At 37.4% G+C, this 16,452-nt stretch overlaps 1 protein-coding gene across 1 annotated transcript in view; it reads left to right on the top strand.

The window, feature by feature from the left end:
- Nucleotides 1-16,016, top strand: part of LOC101735481 (calexcitin-1) — a 42,976-nt gene extending 26,960 nt beyond the window's left edge. Inside the window, exons 3-7 of the mRNA XM_038011787.2 lie at nucleotides 9,572-9,637; nucleotides 9,721-9,773; nucleotides 11,132-11,251; nucleotides 14,335-14,547; nucleotides 15,149-16,016. Of these exons, the coding sequence (XP_037867715.1) occupies nucleotides 9,580-9,637; nucleotides 9,721-9,773; nucleotides 11,132-11,251; nucleotides 14,335-14,547; nucleotides 15,149-15,259 (555 nt within the window). The 5' untranslated portion in view covers nucleotides 9,572-9,579 and the 3' untranslated portion in view covers nucleotides 15,260-16,016. The remainder of the gene's footprint in view (nucleotides 1-9,571; nucleotides 9,638-9,720; nucleotides 9,774-11,131; nucleotides 11,252-14,334; nucleotides 14,548-15,148) is intronic.
- Nucleotides 16,017-16,452: the final 436 nt, after the last annotated feature.

Below are 16,452 nucleotides of genomic sequence, written 5' to 3' on the forward strand. Positions count from 1 at the left end.
ACGGGTAGAAGTTTAATAACGCGGTTAGATATACCGTCGGAACCGGGAGCCTTGCGAGGACGTAGGTCTTTGATCAAGTCTTTAACTTCCATCGGGGTGACGGGTGGTAACGCATCCGAGGGTGGCAAGGAGGCTCTGCGTTCTACCTCACTGTCTACTAATTCTACATGAACAGGGTCCACGGATTGAGTACTGGGCGTGCACTGGGTTTGCAATGTATCGGCCAGTAGCTCTGCTTTTTCGTCATCATCGAACGCCGCGAGTCGGCCTGAGGGGCCTACGAGGGGGGGCATAGTTACTACCGTATCCGATTTGAGAGTACGAGCTAGGCGGTAGTAAGACCTTTGGGAGGGCGCGAGTCCTTCTAAGAAATCAGACCATCTGGCATCTCGGACTTCGGCGATGCGAGACTTTACGTCGCGTTGTAGGGCACGCATTCGAATACGATTTTCCGCGGTAGGATACCTGTCGTAGGCGCGTATCGAGGCGTTCTTAGCTCTAAGGAGTTCCCTAATATCGTCGGACAATTTGAAGCGGTGAAGGAAGTCCTCCGCTACAACTTGTTTCGATGACCTATCTAATGTCGAGGTGATGTGTGATGTTAAGATGTCTATGGCTTCAGCGGTATCCTGAGGAGACGGGGTAGAGTCCGGGTTAAACGGGAGCGATGGTGGATCAGATTCAGCCAGGCTGATGCCCAGCGTGTGCCAATCCACCACAGTCCTCGTGACGGGAACGGAATCGGGAGCGCGACCGAGCTTCATAACGACGGGACGGTGGTCTGAATCTAACTCTGAAACTACTTCAATCGAGTGTAAGCGCAGAGTTACGTTTTTTAATAACGCTATGTCGAGTATATCCGGGCGATGCGCGATATTTAGCGGGTAGTGAGTCGGGGTTAGCGGAGCGACGATATCGAAGGCGAGATCATCGACTAGCGCGTCAAGCCGCCTGCCATTCGGGGTTGTGGTGTGTGAGTTCCACCTGATGTGTTTACAATTTAGGTCGCCCGCCAGAATGACAGAGCTCCCCATACCGAGCAGCGCCTCGATATCACTGCTTAGAACGATCTTATCCGGTGGAAGATAAACGGACGCGATAACGATCGGCGCGTGTCCCGTCAGTGAGATTCGGCACACTGATGCTTCGATATTAGCGAGCGCGGGAGGATCGAGCGGGACGCAATGCAGGGCTCTTCTATAGTAAATGACGGTACCACCACCACGGGCAGAGAGCCTGTCGTTCCTGACCATGTTATAGTTCGCGATTTTAGGGTCACGGCGCGCGGGCTTAAGTAGGGTCTCCTGCACTAAAAAGATATCAATTTGATGGTCACGCAAAAAGTCAGAAACCTGATCACGTTGATTTGCGAGACCGTAAGCGTTAAAAAATCCTATCGTTACGGATAGGGGCTTTATTCTACTTATATACGCCATTGATTACCGGCGGAGTGAGGGGAGGACGTACGTATTTAATGACGCGTATACGTCGGCGTATTCCTGCACAACGGCGATAAAGTGTTGTGCAGTGGAGGCAGCGCGAATGGCGTCGCCCAAAGCGTTAACGCGCTCAAAGTTGATCGACTGAAAGAAGTCGATCGCTAAAGCGAGATTTTCGGACGCGGTCGGAGGGCAAGTCGCGGGAGAGGGACGAGTCGCGGGGGCGGGACGAATCGCGGAGGAGGGAGTTGTAGCCGTGTTCGTGTACGGCAACGGATTTGCCCAGGCCGAGACACTGGGCACCGCCGCCGGAACGAACGCTGGCTTAGCCTGCGACGCAGAGGGTGCCGAGGCTTTGATGTCTGGGCCGGAAGCTCGGAGGCGGTTTTGGCGGGCGACGCGGCGATTTATTTTAGGGGCTCGGGGGCAACCACGGTAATTCGCGGGGTGACCCTGTGTTCGACACAGGACGCAGCTAGGCGGTTCCGTCGCGGTTTTTTGGTCGCGAGCGCAGAGGGCCGTGGCGTGATCGCCCAAACACTTAACACATCGGGGACGCGCGTGACAGTTACGGGAAGAGTGCCCGTACAATTGACAGTTATGGCACTGGCTAGGAGTGCCTTTTTTATGGGGGGCTTCGACAGCGATACCAGAGAGCCTACAGACGGTCTGTGTGTTAAAGATTTTCTTACCCTCGGGGGTAGGCTGGAGAGCGACTAGAACCATATTATATGGCTCCCTACCGCGACCGGTGTGCATACGGTGCACAGAATTCACTGGTAGGCCTTGTTCTAACAGGTCGGCTTTTACGAGCTCTACATCTAACTCTTTAGGGATTCCGCGTATTACAACGCGGAGTTCGCGCTCCTCCTGGAGCGTATACGTATGGAAACTTATACGCTCCTTACGGAGGTAAGAAGAGAGGGCCCTATGGTCGTCGGGTGTTTGAACCTTAAAGTAGTTACTGAGGTGATACCGAATCAATAGTTGTTTCTTTACAGCAATAGACGAAAAGCTGATCAATGATAGCTGGTAGCTGATAGCTGAAGCTAATAAATTAAAGATGAAATATGTATGGGCCCCAATACTTAATCTTATAAAGTATTTGCACATGATGATAAAAGATTCGCTAATTAGAGACAAAATAATTGGCTCTAATTAGCAATTCTTTTTTCTCTTAATTTTTTTTATGGCCAGCGCTGGCAAACAGGCCCGACAGCCCTTACATCGAATACCTACCTGATGTAAAGTCCTACGTACCTTCAAAATAATTAAATTTAAATTTCTAGAATAAAATTGCCTGTTTAAAAATGTATATTTACTTCGTAGCTTTTCGTCAGGAATTAATTTCACATCGTTCAAATTTAATGGAGCTCGATAACAATTCGAAATTACAGGGTCGACTTCAATCAGTATAGAAAATAATAGCCGAGAAACCAATTATTTAGGAAATTCATCAAGAACATTTAAATTGTAAATTAGGAACAGCGTTTTACCGTTTTTTTTATTTATTTAAAGAGACCTTTAAAGAAAATCTTACAGATAAACCATATCGTGACAATAATTACGAAGAAAAAAAATTCAGCCAAATCTTTTGTGCTGCTCTCAAGTACAGTTGATTTAAAAAAAAAATAGATACGATGTTTCTTACAAATTCATTATTTAATAAAACACATCTTAAACTGTAAGCAATGTTATTTTTTAAGTATACGTGCATTGTTTAACATTTTATACATTTCAAATTTACGACAGTAACAAGTAGAAATGTCCTCTGAAGCTCCATAGATACAACTTAAACGAGGTGGGTAGACCAATTAGCTGAGAATATTGTCTTATACAAAGTAGTGGTCTACTAGAAAATAGAGATGTACCAGTAGCTTATAAGGCCTAGAGACTTGAATTTATGACTTCATTTTATACACAATTCGCATTTTCAGCTGCAAACGTACATTATCATTATTAAGATTTTGAAGATATTGACAAAGTACACGGTTCTCAAGGGAACTTAAGTGGTCGTCCAAGGTTCGAGCGGTGCAACTCCCGGGAAAGTCTCTGATTTTTCTATTGCAGTATATATACAAGCAAAATTTCGCGGTAGCACACCCTTATCGAGCGATGCAACTGTACCGACCTTCATATCCCGTAGACGTAGCTACCAACTTACGTACCTGAAAAAAGGTCATGAATGATTCCTACGATGTAAGAAATAACATCGTGTAACAAAACTAAAACCCGCCAAACTTATGTATTAGCGTCAGTATTGTTGTTTGGACGTATTTTATGTCTCTACGGGTAGATATTTCTGTCGCGAAATTTGCTTATTGATTTTTAGAGAACGGCTTTCTTGGAATTAGATTGAGAAACCACCCTTATGTTCCGAACTGGGCAGTATTTACTTTGTGATGTTTACGTTCTCCGGTAACTAGTAGGAAATTATAAATACTAAAATCGGAGATTTTTTCAAAAAAAATTCAATATGCAAATTTATAGCTCTCATTAATCCTAATCGCAACAATTCCTAAACAAATTTATGATCCTGATCAATTATATGATTATTCTCGTAATCCCTCTGAATTATAAATTTAGCTACACTAAAATATTTTCGTGGAGTTAATTTCAAATAAGCTTAAATCATGTTCACCGAAAATTCATTAATGTACATCAAAAGAGCCCCAAGAAACAAAACACAGAGTATAAAGAGTTAACAAAAGATCGAAACCCTCACCAAATACATTACGTAGAAAATTTTCGCCAAACGAACGAGGAACGTATAACTTCTTGTTTAAATATTTGATGCTTCATTCGTACGCTTTTCATATTCACCTGCAAAGGGTGGAATATAGATATTTTCAGAGCATCGATAACCGAAGGAACAAAACCTTTTCAGTGAAGTAAAAAATGGGTCTAGCTATATAACAATACGACTTGCAGATTCATTCGGAGGGGAAACTCAACGGAAGGGAAAACGAAATATTGAAATTTTATACTATGGATTTTTATTGAAACAGACAGATATTTTTTTGCTGGTTCTGATTGTTCGAAGACCTCGTGGGACTCGAAAGTAATCACAAAAGTTCTATAACAAATGTCACTATATTTCCAAAATCATTATATTTGCAAGTTTGACTTGGGCGTTCCAATTAAAATATATTTACGCTTGTTTAAACGCAATGGTATCACGATACTTTTTATCTATAGGATCAATAGGCTTTCCAACATAAGGCTTTTCAATTTCTAAAACCCAAACCGAACTAGCCTGTAGTATGTCTACAGGCTACAGGTATGTATGTAGTATGTCTGAGTCTGAAAATAAAAGTTTGGCCATTCACATCCTGCATCAAACTCAAATAGTTTCATTTTAGGATACAAATAAAACGTATTTTGATGAAGAAAGACACAGCTAAGGTAGAACTTGAATGATAAGATAATCATAATATTTTATGATAAAAACAATGCTACTAAATATATTTAGCTACTTGAAACTATTCCGCCTTAAAAAATGTGCTGTTGTGAGTTAACGCGTCCTTGCACTATTGCTATCTTCAGTGGAACAACTTCGCTGCATTGCGGCTTTTCCGGCTAACAGTCCCCAAGACAGCTGAGGCAAGAATTTTACAAACACAATTTCTAAGAGATGTATTTCAAAAGTTTAGTCAGGCTGAATGTAGGTTGATTCATATATTTGGCAACAAAATAGAAAAGGGCATCTCAAGAAATCCATAGAAACTAAATACAAGTATTGTGAGACCGTAAAAACTAAGAGTCTAGCCGTTAAGCGGTATTCATGTGTTTTCTGCTAATCTAACACTTGTGTTTCTTGAAATAGAGTATAATTTTTTTAATCAAATATCGAACTCTGCATTTCGGTCCGTTTCTAATCAAGATTCCATAAACACGAAGACAATTAATTTAGGGAGCTCTATCGTCTCAGGAATTTGGCTTCTGAGTTATTCACCACTTAACATAAAGATAAGGAGTTACTAACAGTCATAACGCGGGACGTGTTCGGATTAATGTCTGTAAACCCCTTCCATAGAAATGCTGTGCTGATATTTGAATTCGTGAAACGTATACCTAAATGAGATTTTTATTATTCTCGAAACTTCGAAGAAAGTCTTAGAAAGTAAATCGAAAGCAATAAAGCTAAAACGCAACTAAGCTTTGGATTTGATAAAGAATTTTAATGTTTTAATTCGGACGGTGGCATTCTCATTACAACGCTGTCTACTATGGATACTAGTTACTCCTTAATAGCTGTTGGATTTTTAGCTCATCGGGCTAGTGTAAAAATAAAAGTCCGTACCACTGACACCAGAAACCTTCCACAAAAGGCCAATAATAACGTACAATTTTATCGATATGAACGCAAAAATGACGATGGATTTACTGTATATTAGAACACGAGTCCACTCTTACCTAGTAGTAAGTGGTTACAGGAGCATGTACTCTATGACCACACGAATGGCCATATGCATAAAAATAGCATTCCCAAAAAATAAGGAAATGTTAAATTACCTGGAAAAACAGCTCACTCATCCTCCCATACACAAAGCACAACCTTTCATCGTGAACCGTGAAATTTCAAAACCTTGGCACATCATTGCATATAAGCCCGTCCAATTATACCAACACACACGACTGCCATTAAGTGGTTAAACTAACGCTATGTTAAAGTCAGTTTTGATAAGTCACCCAGTAATGCCTTTAGACACGAGGCAGGTGCTCTTAATGTACTCATACCTTTCTTTAGTTTAATTACATTGCCGGTAGTAGTTAGTGATGTTACCTAAGACGTTTTTATTTATTATAAACAGCCAGTTTTGAGTTGTAATGAACATAAACTTAACGTGAATAAATTTTAAAGAATGGAAACGCATAATGTCACAACGCTGACGAATCACGGACAAGGGAATCCCAAAAAAAAGTATGATAGAATGTGGCAATTATGATCTCGGAAAATTTGCTTTTTCTAATTGAAATTGAAAATTTTTTTGAAATTTCCTGCAATGGAAAGTGCTAGAAAACGGCTGACCAGAGATGTCCAACGAAAATGACATAATAATCGTACGGCCAGCCATTATTTAAAAGATTCTAACGATCTATAATGATAATAATTCTCAAACTAATTCCTTTATTTCTATATTTACGTACTAATGGGCACATTTTGAATGTCTAGGACCTTCCGGCCGCGAAATGATTGTGCTTTCCGGTTCTAAGGACTAATTGTTTCAGCGTTTACGTTGAAATGTCCGTGTCCAAAGCTCTATAGTAAGCTTTAGATAAGCGATGAATAGTGCCCAAATTATTGAAGCTAAACACTTATAAAAGGCCTTTATCTAGATTTAACTAGCTCAAAATTAGCTAACCAAAATAAAATTGGGTCTCAATATAACTATTTGAGTGCCTACATACGAAAATAGTGAGATTGTTCTTTAGTCAAAATAAGCCATGATAAATTCACAGTAGGCTTTGGACAAATTTCCGTGTGTCAGGTGTTCGAAGCCATAAAGAAAAGTGGTGCCGTTACCCAGAAAAGGCGGACCCTTTCCTTAACAAGATAAAGCGGAGGTCAATAGTAGTGATCCGGGCAGGATGTACTTCAATCTATCGAGATAACAAATACACTTACTTATTCAAAACGTTTCATTACATAGAAAGGTATGTATTTGTTTCGACGATCATTATATAGAATTTTTAACTAATTCTGATTAAATAAAGTTTTCTGAATCTAGAACATCTGTATATTAATACGTGAAGCAAAAACTTTGTACCCTTTTTTAGGAAAATTGCGCGGACGAAGGAGTATGAAATTTCTCACACTTATAGAGAATATAGAGAAGGAGTGCACAATGCAATTTTTTTTAAATAATGCATAAAAGATACTTTAAATCAATAAAACATTACACACACTACCATGTATTTGCCACAACACATACATAAACATATACTCTTTGTTTACTGTCAATTGGGAAACTTTTGTTATTGCTTAAAGTGTGTGGTCGAATTGAAAATAGATTAATATTGTTTGTCTTTAATAATATTGAGCTATAGTGCAGTTTTGGCGAATACTGTGATTACATTATCGAATTATAATAGTGTTTGACAATAGAACCATAATAATGTTTAAAGTTATAATTTCATTTAGTTATAGTCGAATTTCGACTACTGCGGGGCCACTAGTACCTATAAAATTGATTAACAATGTATGAAAATGGGGAGTAATAAGAAATTTGATACTTATTAGTTAATTTAAAAAAGTATAATTATCTCCTAGTTCTACGAGTATCATTGCCTTATTCCTATTTTTACAAATGAAATTTTTGTTCCAGTTCTTTTTTTTTTGTAACATGCAAATTTATTCCAATATTTTCGCATAAATAAACAACTAAATTAATCTCAACGGATTTCACTGAAGTAAATATGTAAATTTTGAAATTATGGCTTCCGCCCGTGACTCGTATGCGTCCAGGCGTTACGGAAACGGTCGCCATTTTTTTTTTAAATAAAAATGTCGTGTCAGTTTTGGGGAAAGGTTACTTTATTAAATGTGTTTCCCGATATTTTGTGTCGCTGTAATAATTGTTGCATAAAATAAATAAATTAACAATTAGTGCTATCGAAAAGTTCGGTGTCAAGCAATTGATTGACCACAGTTTTCTTCGTTTGACCTGAACTTTACATGGTTTTTGAAAAAGGGTACTTCAGAGACGTCTACAATTTCAAAATGGTACTCCTTTTATCTTTTGGCCTCGTTGAAGACAATCACATAGCCATATCGTATATAGTGTCATAGTACTAAAAAGATCTAAGAGAGAAGATCACTACTCTAGACTTTTTTGCTGACTTTAAAATTTACGCCTCGACAGAGAGATCCACGAATCGCTTAGAAATTTCAGAAAACAGGCACATTTAGGTTCTCTCTGTGTTTTTTAAGTTAGATTCCGTGAAGAATGCTCTGAAAGTTCATTTTGAATGTATCCGCATCATCATGATCGCACCTTCTCTCGCTACTGAAACCGTTACTCGATTCCAATTTAGTTATCTGCTCTTATCAAATACGTGTCAAGATGTGTTATGTCCTACGTACGTCCTGTCAAGTTATGACATTCATCAAAGAAGTTTGAGAAGCATTGGGCCGCTTGCGTTGCCAATTTCCATGAACGATTTTTAAATCCAATTTTTTGTTGGCAGGTCACCAATCGATAAAAATTAAATATTTCAGCCAATCGAACTGTAACGCCAACACTATTTGTCAGCCGTTCATTGAATGTGTGAATTGTTACTTTAACAATTAATTTAGCCAAATAAATTTTAATGTTAGTTGTACGAATTTTATTTTTTGTGGCTATACGATAAATAATAAACGAGACTTTCCTTTTTGGTTACATTAAAATCGATAAACTATTTGCATTGGATTAATGGTCTATTATAGCCCTTAAATGAGATGCAGTGATTGCTTTGAGGCAGAATTAGACAAGGAAATTGTGACCAAAGTGTGATAGAAGTTCTCACTTAAAAATTACACAATTATCTTGGTATTATTCTTATTTATTTTTTTATTGCTTGGATGGGTGGACTATCTCACAGCCCACCTGGTGTTAAGTGGTTACCTGAGCCCATAAACATCTACAACGTAAATGCAGCCACCAACCTTGAGACATGAGTTGTAAGGTCTCACTTTTAACAATACAACGGCTGCCCCGCCCTTCAAACCGAAACCGAAACGCATTACTGCTTCACGGCAGAAATAGGCAGGGCGGTGGTACCTACCCATGCGGACGCACAAGACGTCCTACCACCAGTAATTACGCAAATTATAATTTTTACGGGTTTGATTTTCATTACACGATGTTATTCCTTCACCGCGGAAGTCAATCGTGCATTCGCTACATACGAATGCACCGTTATCCTTTAGGCCACGACGACTTTAATTTATAAGAAAACTATTCTCATTTTCAAGGAAACTACATGCTCAAAATTTCAATGTCAGTTTTCAATAAACAGTGAACGCATAAGAACAAGCACTTATGCTATACAATGAATCCGGAAATTTTGTTCAAGAGACACGTCTTTTTTGGGGCCAAATAAAAATAATGTGGCAAATTAAAGTAAAGTATTTTTTGTGTTGCCAGATTCGAAAATGTCCGTCTCCGAATTCAGAAGGAAGAAGCTTCTGTACGTGTTCAACGTGTTCTTCGGTGAGTTGTCAAAGTTTTGGATCTAATTTATTATTTTCATTGAAAAAGTTATTTTTCAATTTACTTTCCATCTTTTTTCGCAGACGTCAACCAGAGCGGAACCATTGAGAGGAAAGATTTCGAGTTGGCGATTGAGGTATAAAATCTTTTCCGCTTTTTCTTTCGCAAGATATTAAGAATTATATTTAAGCTATTACGTCAATTTTTAAGTCTTTCAGTTATGTGTCTCTATCACTGGCCTCTATTTAGCCTGACTTGCTACAAACATATTAATTCTGTGAAGTTTGGACAGCTTATTTTCTTTTAATAATTAAGAACTTTGGCCTGAAAAGGGATCGCTATAAATGTTAAGAATGCCAATATTTCACTTACTTAAACAAACAATCTCCTCGCTGCTCCTGCTTAAGCAGTCTAGAAAAAATATTAAAAAATTTAACTTCCAATTCTAACATGTTTTTATTATAGCTACGACTACGCTTAGCAGAACACAAATCTATTAGATGGAATAAGATACTATTTATAGTTATAAGACTAGATTTGGCAATATTAAATTAGCAATGGAATCAGAAGGAAAAAAAACAACAAACAAATCTCTACCTATTTAAAATTTAACGGTAGGCAGCGGCTTGGCTCTGCCCCTGGCATTGCTGACGTCCATGAGCGATGGTAACCACTCACCATCAGGTGGGCCGTATGCTCGTCTGCCTATACGGCAATAATACATATAAAAAAAATGTATAGTGGAGTGTACTTATTGTCAAGAATATTTCATGACATTGTCATGCTTTTGTGTCCGCTTCATATTTTATGTTTTTTATTTATTTATTGCTTAGATGGGCATATGAGCTCTCAGCCCACCTGGTGTTAAGTGGTTACTGGAGCCCATAGACATGTACAATGAAAATGCGCCACCTAACTTGAGATATACGTTCTAAGGTCTCAGTATAGTTACAATGGTTACCCCACCCTTCAAACCGAAACGCATTACTGCTTCACGGCAGAAATAGGCGGGGTGGTGATACTTACCCGTGCGGACTCACGAGAGGTCCACCAGTAAATTTTTTATTACGTATGTATATTATTATGTAATTTTATTGCGGTTCTATTGGCATTCCCATTGGATTGTACCGTTGTAACTTTATTAAATTCTTTGTTTTGTGTTTCTTTGAAATTGACGCTGTCACAGTAATCTAGTCTAGAAAGATCTTATTTTAAGAACATATTGTTTTTAGTTCAAATTAAATTTCCTTTCATGTTTTTATTGTTTCAAATTAATTTGTTTAAGTGCATATAAGTGATCTTTTAGATTAATTTACATATTGATTGTAAATTGTTCGTTACTCAAATTTTGGCTTTTTTTGTTAGCTAAGATATCTTGTAAATGGCCGACTTGGTATTAATAATTTATTAGAGCTCATGAACCATTAAATTTATGTGAGTCGTGAACTTGTTTGCCAATAGCAAATATATTTTTATATTATAAATTTGTTACAGAAAATTTGCAGTCTCCGTGGATGGAAGCCCGGAGATCAGAAGAACACTGAGACTCATGAGATCATGATCAAGATATGGGATGGACTGAGGAAACGAGCTGACTCCAACAAGGATGGGCAGGTAGCTATAACAACCATAACTATACGGAATAATTTTTAATTACCTACTTTTTAATTGTTCAACAACCTGAAACGACCCAAAAAATATTGACCACAGTCTGCATACCGTCCATCGTGAGACATAACATTGAAGTTTGGTAGAGCATGTTGTGAACTCGCACAGATAAATCCAATTTATTTTATAACTAGGTGGGTGTAACGTGCAGGATGTTTTGTCCGTGGACTGCTTATAGTAACTGTTTAATACGATGTGGAAGGTGAACTCGATTGCTCATCTACGCGACCAATTAAAAAAAAACTTTGCAAAGACCAAATATAATAATTCTGTAGCTTTATTATAAAAAAAAAGTGGTGTCGTGGGACACCAGGTAGGAACGAAGTTTCTTCGGCTAATGTAGAATCGACACAATTTGCAAAAACAAAAATTGTGCTCAATTTTATGTAGGTTTTCTTGATTTTTCTTTTAAATTTTGCTGATTAGTTTTTATTTAAGTACAGGAAAGTACTTAGGAAATTCAGATTTTTTTTGGGAAATAATAAATTACGTAAAATAAAAAAAAAAAGTTAATTCAAATTATCAATTAAAATAACAAAATATGTCTCTTTACTTTTGTTTGACAACATAAAATTACATAGAAATAGAAATAATTACAAAATAGAGAGAGAAGGGATGAGAGAACGAAAAGAAAGAAGGAGAAAGAGAAAGGTACTCGCTTGTGTATACATACGACTGTCGCGCCTGCGCACGTCTCATTTAACGGTTTTATTCCACGCACTTTTTCTTACGGTTTTCCTATCACATTTTTTTCAGTTCGGTCGCGCAGCAAAATCCCTGTCTCCTCCAAGCCAAGGAACTTCGTTCCAAAAATTAAGGGATAATTTAGGCGTTCATTTGTATCCAACGTAATTATCTCAAACCACGTAGACAATATTTCTCATTAATTCAGTACCCTTGTATCCTTTGGTTAATGTTAAAAAAATACGGACACCCTCCCTAATTGTGCGATACTGTTTCCAGTTCATTGTTCAGAAATAAATTGCCTGTGTGACCTTCATTACGTCTTTTTGCCGAGTAATTTCATTATCGTACGCCCTTTTATGAAGGACGCAACAAATATACTTTGATAAATGTATTATCCTTTTTGGATAATGACACGTGTGGTTTGCGAAAATATGGCATTGGCGCGGAACAATTTAATAATACGGTTTTGGATTAATTTTGGTCTCAGCTCATATTCCAGTGTGTTCGTTAATTTTGGAATTTACCTACCTGTGTGAACGGCCGCGTTTGTATAGTTAGATAGGCGAATAAAATAAGGCTTTTCGCCGTCGACACAAAACCGTTTTTGATTGAATTTTTTTCAGAAAACCGGATGATTGAATCAACTGGTTCCGTGTTTTTTTTTTGCCTCCGAGAAAAATTGAAAATTTCGCTACCGAAAAATTTGAATATTGTGCTAACCGGCCATTTTTGTACTCGTATATTTCATACTAGCGAACCCGGCGAACTTTGTTCCACCTTAGAGGCAATAAATGGGCAGTCTTTAGATCAAGGTCAATTTTTTATTTGGATAATTAATGTAAATTAAAAAAGCAAGTATTTTAATGATTCTTTATTGGCCATGTTAGTTATTATTATTATATTTTCTTGTTCTTCTTCAGTCCTTTCACTCGCAAAGTTTCGAATCCTAGTTGCATTACGGTTTCGTCGGGAAAGATTTGATCGTGTTGGTCCCGACATGGCTTTCTTAATGATTACCTATCTCGGCACAATAAGCTAATAGAAACTCGAAACAAACACATCAACCGGTCAACTTCAAAATTCTACTATAATTAACCATAAACTACATTACGTTTAGCTGTCAGTTGCGTTTTGTTATTCCATATCTGTTGCGTTTTGTTATACCACATTTTATGTCACATCCCACAGAAACGTAATAAAAAGTATCCTATGTCCTTCTCCTGATCCTAAGCTACCTCCCCACCAATTTTCAGCCAAATCAGTTCAGCCGTTCTTGAGTTATAAATAGTGTAACTAACACGACTTTCCTTTATATATACCTTATAGGATTGTAGAACCTTAAATTTAATTTCTAACAGAACAAACTAATAAAATGTTGAGTTTTGACAGTTTGTATGACTTGAGTTTTCATCTTCACGATAACAGGACGCCTGGAAACTACTGAAATAATATAATGACAACAAAAAGGATATTAAGTCGTGAAAGTAGTTCTAATTAAATCTTATATGTCTATTTCAACAACCGATTATAGCCAATAGCCTCATTAATTTTGCCACGAACGACACGATATCAACCAGTATGGATATCGCTACAAACTCCTGAAGAATAGGAACAGAATATTGCTTTTAGTCGCAAACTCTTGTCTCTTAGATTCGTTCTGAACACACCACTAATATATGACAAACATCCTCTCTCCTGTTACGGTCTGAGAATTTTATATGAATTATATATTATTATTGCTTAGATGGGTGGACGAGCTCAAAACCCACGTGGTGTTAAGTGGTTACTGGAGCCCATAGACATTTACGACGTAACCCACCACGTGCGCCACCTACCTTGAGATATCTTATACCTTTAAAGAGCAATTCTTGTATACTAATATATATGTATATAATCTGAATCTCGCAAACGGCTCCAACGATTTTCATAAAATTTAGTATACAGGGGATTTTGGGGGCGATAAATCGATCTAGCTACAATTTCTTTTCAGAAAATGTTGTTTTATTTGGTTTTTCAATAATCAACTCTTCCCGACATCTATTGGTGAATAATAATACTATTTTTCTTAATTGAGGGCAACTAACCAAGATGGCGTTATCAAAAAAAAACCGAGCAAAGCTCGGTCATCGTCTAGTAAGTTCTAAAGTCTCAAGTATAGTTACAGTGGCTGCCCCATCCTTCAAACCGAAACGCATTACTGCATCACGGCAGAAATAGGCAGGGTGGTGGTACCTACCCGCACGGACTCACAAGAGGTCCTACCACCACAATGCACCTCAAAATTTCCTTTTATCTGGTTTTTCTTCTTGTAAGCCCTTCTTCTAATAAACTACATTCTCTAGGTTTCCGTAGAAGAGTGGGTATCTATGTGGAATGACTACGCTCAGAACCCATCCGCAGCTCTGAAATGGCAGCAACTCTACTGCCAATTCATGTTTCAACTGGAAGACGCTAGCGCCGATGGGACTATCGACTGTGACGAATTCACCACTGTTTGCTCCTCGTACGGAATCGACCCCAACGAATGCAAGATGGCTTTCAGCAAGATGGCCAAGGTCAATTTTAATTTTTTCGATAGCTGTATTAATATTATTATTGGTTTTACAAATTTTATCAAGAGCTGCTTTCTCTAATCGTTCAAAATGGTTAGGTCATCATTGACTTGTCAAGTGGCTACTGGAGCCTGTCTCCAAATTTAGTGCACCCATCCACAGGTAGACAATAGAAGTGCCAATCGTATGTAGCAAAACTTATATGTCTACATGTACATGTGATGAGACGAAATGAAAATGAGGTTGGTAAGAGAGTGTTAACTATGAATGTTAAATATATAGAGGAAGAGGTAGACCTAAGAAGCAATGGATGGATTGCGTAAAAGACGATATGTGTAAGAGATGAGTGAGCAAAGAAATTGTATATAATAGAGTACTGTGGAAGGAGAAAACATATTGCGCCGACCCCAGATGACTAGGAGAAGGGCAGGGATGATTATGAAGTACTAAATCAAGGTTAATAGCCTTGTGATTTTACTTCTCGATGTTCCAAAAAGTTTGTCGGTATTATGGTACATTTATTATTGCAATATTCGATGCCTTTTTTATAACCGTTTATGTTGCACCGAGAATTTAAGTTTTGTAACTCGTTTATTTAATCTAGGGCAAGCACAACGTGTCCTGGGAGGAGTTCCAGGAACTATGGAAGGAGTACTTCTCTACTGAGGATCCTAATGCGGCCGGGAACTTCATCTTCGGAAGAACTACTTTTTAAAATCCAAGCTAAAACTTTCGAAATTTAAACGAAGACAGAGAGTCTCATAACATTCCAACTAATTTAGATGTTTCTTGAAATGTGACGGGCGATGCTTCTAATCTTAACTAGCCGATTGCGTTCACAGCGTTAATGCAACGACAATGCGGCACACCTATCATTCTTTTAGATATATGTGTTCATGATAAATAAATAACCTATATCTTAAAGTTTCTCTCTTATAATGGATACACTTATCAAATCTAATTCTCATAATTAAGGCTCAAACTCAATTAGTTGCTGTAGACTGTGCTTCCAGACGCGCCCCACGACTGTCAATTTGCTGTCATCGTTTGACATTTGACTATGATAAGACATCAATTCTAAAGTGGAAGTGGAATTCGTCATTTAGAACTAATCTTAACGTCATCAACGTAAAGTATTTATGAATCTCTTTAGAATTTAATTCTTAAATTATTGTCTTTCCGAATTAAGTCTCAATTATTTAAGGTGTTTTCTAAATAATGTATTTTTTGTTCGATTCACTTGAGTATCAGTCTTATGTTGATTTAAATAATGTATAATTTAAAATGACGAATGCGTGTGTTACTCTTTAATGTTGTTTACTATGTTAATTGTTATCTAGTTACCATTATTTCGTTATGGTTGTGTGATTTTTTTTAAATTTATATCTCTCTTATCCTGGCGGGATTTCTCTAGATTCTTATTACATCGCTATACTAAATAATATAAATCAATTAAATGGTCATGAATGGAACTGTTCGTTTTACTGTGAATCCTGACACCGTTACCTATTATAATCATAATCATTTTAAAATAACTAAACATGATCTTCATGACATCACAGATTATGTCAAGGTCGGCCATTTGTAAATCATTCCCAATAATTAATCTATCGTAATCATTAATATTGCAGCTATAATAAACTTCGACAGAAAATATAAGACAAAGTGAGGAAGGTTTATGACACTAACAACGCCCCAAATCTACTGCTACACAGCTAGTTAGGGCGTGCTGTCAATACCAGGACGCCATTACTTGAATTTCATACCAAAATATATTTTCTTAAAGATATTTAAGATAGAATATGATTTTCTCATATTTAAATTTAAAAAAATTTAAATCTATTTGTTTATAAAGTACCTTGCTTATCTATGTGATCATTTGTTAAAAAAAATAATTAAATAACGTAA

The sequence above is a fragment of the Bombyx mori genome, chromosome 6, assembly GCF_030269925.1.
Source record: "Bombyx mori chromosome 6, ASM3026992v2".
Classification (NCBI taxonomy): Eukaryota; Metazoa; Arthropoda; class Insecta; order Lepidoptera; family Bombycidae; genus Bombyx; species Bombyx mori.